Source organism: Lagopus muta, unplaced genomic scaffold, assembly GCF_023343835.1.
Source record: "Lagopus muta isolate bLagMut1 unplaced genomic scaffold, bLagMut1 primary scaffold_114, whole genome shotgun sequence".
NCBI lineage: Eukaryota > Metazoa > Chordata > Aves > Galliformes > Phasianidae > Lagopus > Lagopus muta.
The window spans coordinates 21,682-33,746 of NW_026040181.1; the positions used below are offsets into that span (position 1 = coordinate 21,682).

The 12,065-nt window shown below is 54.0% G+C and overlaps 1 protein-coding gene across 1 annotated transcript in view; it reads right to left on the reverse strand.

Annotated features, from left to right (window-relative positions):
• The window catches only part of LOC125687606 (IgGFc-binding protein-like), a 32,495-nt gene extending 20,430 nt beyond the window's left edge, over positions 1–12,065 (reverse strand). Inside the window, exons 1-4 of the mRNA XM_048932825.1 lie at positions 11,984–12,065; positions 6,827–7,167; positions 3,863–4,433; positions 1,583–2,190 (exon numbers count right to left, since the gene is read on the reverse strand). Coding sequence (XP_048788782.1) covers positions 1,583–2,190; positions 3,863–4,433; positions 6,827–7,111 — 1,464 coding nt within the window. The 5' untranslated portion in view covers positions 7,112–7,167; positions 11,984–12,065. The remainder of the gene's footprint in view (positions 1–1,582; positions 2,191–3,862; positions 4,434–6,826; positions 7,168–11,983) is intronic.

Here is a 12,065-nt window from a genome sequence, read left to right on the forward strand (position 1 = left end):
AGAGGAGAAGGAGAAATTGGGGTGAAGTCATGGGTTGGGTTGAGGGGATGGAAGTGGAGAGCAGGAATTGGGGGAGCAGAAATTGGGGTGAACTCATGGGTTGGGTTGAGGAGATGGAAGTGGAGAGCAGAGAAACTGGGGGAAGAGAAATTGGGGTGAAGTCATGGGTTGGGTTGAGGGGATGGAAGTGGAGAGCAGAGAAATTGGAGGGGTGGGGATGGAGAAATTGGGGGGAACTGATGAGGTTGGGTTGAGGGGATGGAAGTGGAGAGCACAGAAATTGGGGGAGGAGAAATTGGGGTGAGGAGATGGAAGTGGAGAACACAGAAATTGGAGGGGTGGGGATGGAGAAATTGGGGTGAAGTCATGGGTTGGGTTGAGGGGATGGAAGAGGAGAACACAGAAATCAGGAGAGGGGAAGGAGAAATTGGGGTGAACTCATGGGTTGAGGGGATGGAAGTGGAGAACAGGAATTGGGGGAGCAGAAATTGAGGTGAACTGATGAGGTTGGGTTGAGGGGATGGAAATGGAGAACAGAGAAACTGGGGGAGGAGAAATTGGGGTGAGGAGATGGAAGTGGAGAACACAGAAATTGGAGGGGTGGGGATGGAGAAATTGGGGTAAACTCATGTTGAGGGGATGGAAGTGGAGAACAGGAATTGGGGGAGCAGAAATTGGGGTGAACTGATGAGGTTGGGTTGAAGAGATGGAAGTGGAGAACACAGAAATTGGGGGAGGAGAAATTGGGGTGAAGTCATGGGTTGGGTTGAGGGGATGGAAGTGGAGAACAGGAATTGGGGGAGCAGAAATTGGGGTGAACTGATGAGGTTGGGTTGAGGGGATGGAAGTGGAGAGCACAGAAATTGGAGGGGTGGCGATGGAGAAATTGGGGTGAAGTCATGGGTTGGGTTGAGGGGATGGAAGCAGAGAGCACAGAAATTGGGGGAGGAGAAATTGGGGCAAAATCACGAGGTTGGGTTGAGGAGATGGACGTGGAGAACACAGAAATTGGGGGAAGGGAAGGAGAAATTGAGGTAAACTCATGGGTTGAGGAGATGGAAGTGGAGAACACAGAAATTGGAGGAGGGGAAGGAGAAATTGGGGTAAACTCATGGGTTGAGGGGATGGAAGTGGAGAACAGGAATTGGGGGAGCAGAAATTGGGGTGAACTGATGAGGTTGGGTTGAGGGGAATGGAATCAGAGAGCACAGAAATTGGGGGAGGAGAAAGTGGTGTGAGGAGATGGAGGTGGAGAGCACAGAAATGGGAGGGGTGGGGATGGAGAAATTGGGGTGAAGTCATGGGTTGGGTTGAGGAAATGGAAGCAGAGAACACAGAAATTGGGGGAGCAGAAATTGGGGCAAAATCACGAGGTTGGGTTGAGGGGATGGAAGAGGAGAGCAGAGAAACTGGGGGAAGAGAAATTGGGGTGAAGTCATGGGTTGGGTTGAGGGAATGGAAGTGGAGAACACAGAAATTGGGTGAGGGGGAGCAGAAATTGGGTGAACTGATGAGGTTGGGTTGAGGGGAATGGAATCAGAGAGCACAGAAATTGGGGGAGAAGAAATTGGGGCGAACTCACGGTGATTTTATGTGGGTCCTTCTGGCTGATGGTGATGCTGTTCCCATAGACTTTGACCCTGACCAGCGTGACGAAGGACGGCGACCCGGCGTCCTCCATGCCGTTCTGCACCAACACCTGGAAGTCCACCAACCCTCTGCTCCTCTTACACAACCCGACCAGCTGATAAAGGCACGTGCCCTGGAAGGCGAACCATTCGCCGTCGAAGCTCTTGTAGTGCGTGCTGCCCACCGCCGTGCAGACCCCATAACTGGTCGGGTAGCACCCCCTGATGCCATCCTTCACCCCACATTCCTCCTTGGCTTTGCAGCTGGCTTGACGGCACACCGCCTTCCTCCTCTCCTTCTCGCAGACGCAACGTTGGCTGCAACCGTCGTCGTCGTCGCCCCAAAATTCCTCCCCGAGGCCGTAGAGGCGACCACCGAAAACGCACCCGCACTCGGATTCGGGGATGCACTTCCCAGCATCCAACACGAAGCCCTGCGTGCATCTGCAGCCCTCCAGGCAGGACGACGAGGCGCAGTCCGATGGGGCAGCTTGGTCGTTGCAGGTTGTGGGGCAAGCGGGGCCGCACAGCGTGTGGTTGCTGTTGGCTGGGCAGGAGGGAGCTGTGGAATTAAAAGGGGATAGCAGGGGTTGAAAAGGGACCACAGTTCATTTTTTGGGGGGGAAAAAGGGGGGATGAAAGCGTGATGAGAGCATCCTGTGTGGGATTGGTCGTTGCAGGTTGTGGGGCAAGCGGGGCCGCACAGCGTGTGGTTGCTGTTGGCTGGGCAGGAGGGAGCTGTGGAATTAAAAGGGGATAGCAGGGGTTGAAAAGGGACCACAGTTCATTTTTTGGGGGGGAAAAAGGGGGGATGAAAGCGTGATGAGAGCATCCTGTGTGGGATTGGTCGTTGCAGGTTGTGGGGCAAGCGGGGGCCGCACAGCGTGTGGTTGCTGTTGGCTGGGCAGGAGGGAACTGTGGAATGAAACGGGGATAGCAGGGGTTGAAAAGGGACCACAGTTCATTTTTTGGGGGGGAAAAAGGGGGGTGAAAGTGTGATGAGAGCATCCTGTGTGGGATTTGTACTGGTGGGCTCGGCGCGTGGGGATCTGGGAGCGCTTGGGGGCCATCCTGCGCTTTTCTGATGGATCTGTTGGAATTTTCTATGGATATCTGCCCTTTCCACATGGATTTCTGATGGCTCCCATGGGTACCTTGCACTTTCAGCATGGATGCTTGGAATTTCCCACGGATGCTTGGAATTTCCCATGGATATTCTGCACTTTTCCCCACGGATGCTTGGAATATCCTGTGGGCACCCAGCGCCTTTCCCTGTGGATTTGGGGGACGTTTCCACGGGCATCCTGCACTTTTTCTCGGGTATTTTACAAAATCCACAGACCTTCAACCCTTGTTGCATGGATTTTTGGAATTTTCCATGGATATTCTGCATCTTTCCCACGGATATTTGGAATTTCCTAAGGATACACCCTGTATTTTTTTCTTCCCCCCCTGTATTTTTTTCCCCCCATTAATTTTGGGTATTATCCACGGACATCCTGCACTTCCTTCAAGGATTTTCTTGTTCTACTGACAGGGTTTTGGTAGCATGGAATTTTCTGTTATATCCATGGACTTTTGGTGGCGTCACAGAATGGCCAGGGTTGGAAGGGACCTCAAGGATCACGAATCTCCAACCCCCCCCCCCGCCACATACAGGGCCAACAACCTCTGCGTTTAATGCTAAACCAGGCTGCCCAGGGCCCCATCCAACCTGGCCTTGAATACCTCCAAGGATGGAGCATCCTCAGCCTTGAATACCTCCAAGGATGGAGCATCCTCAGCCTTGAATACCTCCAAGGATGGAGCATCCTCAACCTCTCTGGGCTGCCTATTCCAGCACCTCACCGCTCTCTGAGTAAAGAATTTCCCCCTGATGTCTATGGACTTTCCTGGATCAAAGACTCGCAGGATTCCTGTATTTCCTGCCGTCTACACAATGCTTTTAGACTTTCTCCTCCCATTTACCTTTTCTATGCCTAAATTCTGCTAGCTTGGACCCCACACAGCTCAAGGCACGACTCGGCGCCGCCTCATTCAAAACATCCCATTCCTACCTCGATTGGAAGGCCAAAAAGCAACAAACAACCCAAAAAGCACCGGGGATGAGCAACACTGCTCTCTTCATTCCCTTTTTACTTTTTATTGCCCCTTCTCCGCTCATCCCTGCCCCAGTCAAACTTCACGGGGCTCAAGGTGGCCCCCCAAAACCAACGGGGTTTTCTCCCACTCACAACAACGCGCCGGCGTCCTCCAGTCTCCCACCACGATTCCCTCCTCCTGGCAGTTCTCCACGTAGGCGTTGAGCGCTTGGCAAAGGACCGTGTGGAGCCCTTCGTAGCTGCAGAGGTCGGAAATGCAGCTTTTCAGATAGATATCCGTATGGACAGCATCGTGACAGCCTTGGAACGGTCCCGGGTGTTGGGTGAGCAAGCCGCAAAACGCCTCCGTGTTATACTTTGCTGTCTCTTTCCACGAGCAACTCTTGCATTCCCCACTGCAGCTATCCGAGCAGATCCTGTGATCACCAAGAACCTTCCAGACCTGACCCAGAACCACGGCGTTCTGCGCCAAGGTGCCGTCGGGCAGGAGAGCGTCGTCCTGGGGATCGCCGTTGCTATTCCCGCACAGGCCGCACACTTTGCCTGATTGAGAGCTGGGCACCTTCACCATCAAGTGGCCGTCCCAGTTGTACAGAACCTTCAGCATGAAGTCGGTTTTAATCTGGACGAAGCTGCCCTTCTGTTGGAGGTGGAGCTTCCCTTGGGCGAGGGAGACGGGGAGGCGGGTGCGGTGGTTGTTCACCTGGAAGGGGGAAAGAGAAAAGGTGATGGGAAGAAAGGAATGCGAAGGCGACAGGAAGGTTGGGGTTGTGGCTCTGTTGGGGGGTTTCTTCTTGCGAGAAAGATGGCAGAAAGGAAATAAAAATAGAAAAGCAATCAACCACCCAATTAGCTGCACAATCAGCCCCAAAAAACACCCAACCACTCAACGAACCAATTAGCAAATCAACCACCCAAACGACCAGCCCATCATCCAAGACAAAGAACGCCTGATCACTCAAGGGAACACGCAAAGAACCACCCAAAAAACCCCACACCACCATCAAATCAGCATCCAGTCATCCAATCACCCAAAGAAGCACCCGGCGGATCACCCAACTGCTGAATCACCCAAAGAAATGCCCAACTATCTGCCCAAAAAAACACCCAACCGCCCATCCAACCATCAAATCGACCTCCCAGTCATCTGGCCAACCAAACAACCACCCACCCCCAACAATTAGCCACACAATCAGCCCCAAAAACACCCAACCACTCAACGAACCAATTAGCAAATCAACCACCCAAACGACCAGCCCATCATCCAAGACAAAGAACGCCTGATCACTCAAAGGAACACGCAAAGAACCACCCAAAAAACCCCACACCACCAACAAATCAGCATCCAGTCATCCAATCATCCAGAGAAGCACCTGGCCGATCACCCAACTGCTGAATCACCCAATGAAATGCCCAACCAGCTGCCCAAAAAAACACCCAACTGCCCATCCAACCATCAAATCGACCTCCCAGTCATCTGGCCAACCAACCAACCACCCATCCCCACCAATTAGCCGCATAATCAGCCCCAAAAACACCCTACCACTCAACAAACCAATTAGCAAATCAACCACCCAAACAACCAGCCAAGACAAAGAACGCCTGATCACTCATAGGAACACACAAAGAACCAACCAAAAAACCCCACACCACCATCAAATCAGCATCCAGTCATCCAATCACCCAAAGAAGCACCCGGCCGATCACCCAACTGCTGAATCACCCAATGAAATGCCCAACCAGCTGCCCAAAAAAACACCCAACTGCCCATCCAACCATCAAATCGACCTCCCAGTCATCTGGCCAACCAAACAACCACCCATCCCCACCAATTAGCCACAAAATCAGCCCCAAAAAACACCCAACCAACCACCCAACCAATTAGCAAATCAACCACCCGACCGACCAGCCCATCATCCAAGACAAAGAACGCCTGATCACTCAAAGGAACACGCAACCAGACACCCAAAAAACCCCACATCACCATCAAATCAGCATCCAGTCATCCAATCACCCAAAGAAGCAACCGGCCGATCACCCAACTGTTGAATCACCCAATGAAACGCCCAACCAGCTGCCCAAAAAAACACCCAACTGCCCATCCAACCATCAAATCGACCTCACAGTCATCTGGCCAACCAAACAACCACCCATCCCCACCAATTAGCCGCATAATCAGCCCCAAAAACACCCAACCACTCAACGAACCATTTAGCAAATCAACCACCCAACCGACCAGCCCATCATCCAAGACAAAGAACGCCTGATCACTCAAAGGAACACGCAAAGAACCACCCAAAAAGCCCCACACCACCATCAAATCAGCATCCAGTCATCCAATCAGCCAAAGAAACACCCGGCTGATCACCCAACTGCTGAATCACCCAATGAAAACGCTCCACCAACTGATTACCAAGTTGATCACCCAATCATCCCCCCAAAACCACAACAAACTGCCCAACCAACAACTCCACCACTCAATCATCCCCCAAAAAATCATCCAGCCACCCAATCACCCAAAGAAACACCCAAAAAAACACCCAACCATCAAATCCACCTTCCACCCAACCATCAAATCGACCTCCCAGTCATCTGGCCAACCAACCAACCACCCAAACGAGCACCCCCCAACAAAACCAAAGCACCCACCCAACTGATTACCATGTTAATCACTCAATCAACCCAACGGATTACCAAGTTGATCACCCAATCATCCCCCAAAAACCACAACAAACTGCCCAACCAACAACTCCACCACCCAATCATCCGCAAGAAAAATCACCCAGCCCACTCCCCAACCTCTCAATCAACCCGAAACCTACCTAAAAAATAATAATAATAAAAAAAAATACAGCAGGACACCTCTTTCCCCCTCTGCTTCCCCATCCCACATCCCCCCTCCTCCTCCTTCTGGTCTTCCACTAGAAATCCAACAAGCCTCCCACATCTGTGCCACCAGAAGAGCACAAAGGACATCCCTGATGGGAGATTCCTCCCCAAGACATGAGAAATGCCCTCACAGCAGCACCGCTGTCACGACATGGACATAAACCCACAACACAGCTTCACATCTCCGTTATTTCCTCCCTCACGTACCCTCACGAGTCCCTTCTCAGACCTGGCGACGACAACGGTGACGTTGTAGGCTTGGACGGTCACAGCGTCGACGTAAGGCGATTTGACGTTGCCCCTGAGGCCGTTTTTGACCTCGATGCTGAAGTAGGGCAGGTCGAAGGCCGGGTCGCAGCTCTTGCTTAAAACATAGGCGCAGGTGCCCATGAAATCAAAGATTTTCCCATCGAAAGTTTTGTAGTGGGACCCACCGACGACCAAACAGGTGGAAAAGGTCTCTTGGATGCACGTGGGCTCCCCGTCCGCCATCTCACACCTCTCGTGCTCCTTGCAGGAGATGTCAGAGCAGGAAAGCGTGGAGGAAGCTGGCGAGAAAGAAAACACAGAGAGAATGATGGGGAGCGAAAACCACGAGGCGCCCTGGCTGCTAGGAATGCGGGTGGGAACTCGTGGCTGCACTGGATGAGGGATTGGGTAAGAAGGAAACGATCCTTCCTTTCTACCCAGCGCTGCTGGGGCGCTGGGTTCAGTGGTAGGGATCGCAGTGCGATGGGAAGAGTTCAGCTGTGGGGTGAACCCACACGTGCCGACCCCATCCTGCGGTCCCACCGACCCCGTTCTGTGATCCTACACCACAAAACCCCACCAACACCATCCTGTGAGCACAGCAACCCACACCAACCCCATCCTTTGACCCCAAAAACCCACACCAACCCCATCTTTTGACCCCAAAACCCATACCAACCCCATACTGTGATCCTACACCCCAAAAAACCCACACCAACCCCATCTTTTCACCCCAAAAACCCACACCAACCCCATCCTTTGACCACACCAACCCACACCAACCCCATCCTTTGACCCCAAAACCCACACCAACCCCATCCTGTGATCCTACACCCCAAAATCCTCACCAACCCCATTCTATGACCCCACCAACCCACACCAACCCCATCCTTGGACCCCAAAAACCCACACCAACCCCATCCTCTGACCCCACCAACCCACACCAACCCCATCCTGTGACCCTACACCCCCAAAAAAACCCCACCAACCCCATCCTTGGACCCCAAAAACCCACCCCAACCCCATCCTTTGATCCTACACCCCACCAACACACACCAACCCCATCCTTGGACCCCAAAACCCACACCAACCCCATCCTGTGACCACACCAACCCACACCAATCCCATCCTTTGACCCCAAAACCCCCACCAACCCCATCCTGTGATCCCAAACCCCAAAACCCCACCAACCCCATCCTTCACCCCACCAACCCCATCCTGTGACCCCAAAACCCACACCAACCCCATCCTTGGACCCCAAAAACCCACACCAACCCCATTCTTCGACCCCAGAAAGTCCACACCAACCCCATCCTGTGACCCTACACCCCAAAACCTCACCAACCCCATCCTTCGCCCCACCAACCCCATCCTTAGACCCCAAAAACCCACACCAACCCCATCCTGTGATCCTACACCCCAAAATCCCCACCAACCCCATTCTACGACCCCACCAACCCACACCAACCCCATCCTTTGACCCCAAAACCCACACCAACCCCATACTGTGATCCCAAACCCCAAAAAAACCCACACCAACCCCATCCTTGGACCCCACCAACCCACACCAACCCCATCCTTTGACCCCAAAACCCACACCAACCCCATACTGTGATCCCAAACCCCAAAAAAACCCACACCAACCCCATCCTTGGACCCCAAAACCCACCCCAACCCCATCCTGTGATCCTACACCCCACCAACCCACACCAAACCCCATCCTGTGACCCTACACCCCAAAACCCCACCAACCCACACGAACCCCATCCTTTGACCCCAAAAACCACACCAACCCCATCCTGCGATCCTACACCCCAAAACCCCACCAACCCCATCCTTCACCCCACCAACCCCATCCTGTGACCCCAAAACCCACACCAACCCCATCCTGTGACCCCTACACCCCAAAAAATCCCCACCAACCCCATCCTTTGACCCCCCAAAACCCATGCCAACCCCATCCTTTGACCCCAAAACCCACACCAACCCCATCCTGTGACCCTACACCACAAAACCCCACCAACCCCATCCTTTGACCACACCAACCCACACCGACCCCATCCTGTGACCCCAAAAACCACACCAACCCCATCCTGTGACCCTACACCCCCAAAACCCACACCAACCCCATCCTTTGACCCCACCAACTCACACCAACCCCATCCTGTGACCCCACCAACCCCTTCCTATGATCCTACACCCCAAAAAACCCACACCAACCCCATCCTTTGATCCCCAAAACCACACCGACCCCCATCCTGTGACCCCACCAACCCCATCCTTTGACCCCAAAAAACCCACACCAACCCCATCCTTTGACCCCAAAAACCACACCAACCCCATCCTGTGATCCTACACCCCAAAACCCCACCAACCCCATCCTTCACCCCAGCAACCCCATTCTGTGACCCCAAAACCCACACCAACCCCCATCCTTTGACCCCAAAAACCCACACCAACCCCATCCTTTGACCCCAAAAAGTCCACACCAACCCCATCCTGTGATCCTACACCCCAAAATCCCCACCAACCCCATTCTATGACCCCACCAACCCACACCAACCCCATCCATGGACCCCAAAACCCCACCAACCCCATCCTTCACCCCACCAACCCCATCCTTTGACCCCAAAAAACCCACACCAACCCCATCCTTTGACCCCAAAAACCACACCAACCCCATCCTGTGACCCCAAAAACAACACCAACCCCATCCTGCGACCCTACACCCCAAAAACCCACACCATCCCCATCCTGTGACCCCATCAACCCACACCGACCCCATCCTGTGACCCTACACCCCAAAAAACCCCACCAACCCCATCCTTTGCCCCACCAACCCCATCCTGTGACCCTACACCCCAAAAATCCCCGCCAACCCCATCCTGTGACCCCATCAACCCACACCGACCCCATCCTGTGATCCTACACCCCAAAATCCCCACCAACCCCATTCTATGACCCCACCAACCCACACCAACCCCATCCTCTGACCCCACCAACCCCTTCCTATGATCCTAAACCCCAAAAAACCCACATTAAACCCATCCTGTGACCCTACACCCCAAAACCTCACCAGCCCCATCCTTTGCCCCACCAACCCCATCCTGTGACCCTACACCCCAAAAAAACCCACACCAACCCCATCCTTGGACCCCACCAACCCACACCAACCCCATCCTTTGACCCCAAAACCCACCCCAACCCCATCCTGTGATCCTACACCCCAAAAAATCCCACCAACCCCATCCTTTGACCACACCAACCCACACCAACCCCATCCTTGGACCCCAAAACCCATACCAACCCCATCCTGTGATCCTACACCCCAAAACATGCCACCAACCCCATCCTTTGACCCCAAAACCACACCAACCCCGTACTGTGATCCCAAACCCCCCCAAAAAACCATACCAACCCCATCCTGTGATCCTACACCCCACCAACCCACACCAACCCCATCCTTTGACCACACCAACCCACACCAACCCCATACTGTGATCCCAAACCCCCAAAAAACCCACACCAACCCCATACTTGGACCCCAAAACCCACCCCAACCCCATCCTGTGATCCTACACCCCACCAACCCACACCAACGCCATCCTGTGACCACACCAACTCACACCAACCCCATCCTTTGACCCCAAAACCCACACCAACCCCATCCTATGATCCTACACCCCAAAAAACCCACACCAACCCCATTCTACGACCCCACTAACCCACACCAACCCCATCCTTTGACCCCAAAACCCACACCAACCCCATCCTTGGACCCCAAAACCCACCCCAACCCCATCCTGTGATCCTACACCCCAAAACATCCCACCAACCCCATCCTTTGACCCCCAAACCACACCAACCCCGTACTGTGATCCCAAACCCCCCCAAAAAACCATACCAACCCCATCCTTTGATCCTACACCCCACCAACCCACACCAACCCCATCCTGTGATCCTACACCCCAAAATCCCCACCAACCCCATCCTTCGCCCCACCAACCCCATCCTTAGACCCCAAAAACCCACACCAACCCCATCCTGTGACCCTACACCCCCAAACCCCACCAACCTCATCCTTCACCCCACCAACCCCATCCTGTGACCCCAAAACCCACACCAACCCCATCCTTGGACCCCAAAAAACCCACACCAACCCCATCCTTCGACCCCAAAAAGTCCACACCAACCCCATCCTGTGATCCTACACCCCAAAACCTCACCAACCCCATCCTTCGCCCCACCAACCCCATCCTTAGACCCCAAAAACCCACACCAACCCCATCCTGTGATCCTACACCACAAAATCCCACCAACCCCATCCTGTGACCACACCAACCCCGACCAACCCCATCCTTTGACCCCAAAACCCACCCCAACCCCATCCTGTGATCCTACACCCCAAAATCCCCACCAACCCCATTCTATGACCCCACCAACCCACACCAACCCCATCCTTGGACCCCAAAAACCCACACCAACCCCATCCTTGGCCCCACCAACCCACACCAACCCCATCCTGTGACCCTACACCCCCAAAAAACCCCACCAACCCCATCCTTGGACCCCAAAAACCCACCCCAACACCATCCTGTGACCCTACACCCCAAAACCCCATCAACCCCATCTTTGGACCCCACCAACCCCTTCCTATGAACCTACACCCCAAAACCCCACCAACCCCATCTTTGGACCCCACCAACCCCATCCTTTGACCCCACCAACCCACACCAACCCCATACTGTGATCCTACACCCCAAAATCCCCACCAACCCCATCCTTCGCCCCCACCAACCACATCCTTAGACCCCAAAACCCCACACCAACACCATCCTGTGATCCTATACCCCAAAACATCCCACCAACCCCATTCTACGACCCCACCAACCCACACCAACCCCATCCTTTGACCCCAAAACCACACCAACCCCATCCTTTGATCCTACACCCCAAAATCCCCACCAACCCCCATTCTATGACCCCACCAACCCACACCAACCCCATGCTGTGACCCCACCAACCCAAAAACCCCACCAACCCCCCCACCCCACTTTGCAACCCAACCCCCCAACCCCCCCTCCCCCCCCGCACCCCATTCCGACCCCCACTTACGTGTGGCGCACAGACCGGCGAAACCATAACCCTCGTAATTCCGAAAGCCAAATCCCAGCAGCCCAAAAGTCGCGTCCTCTCG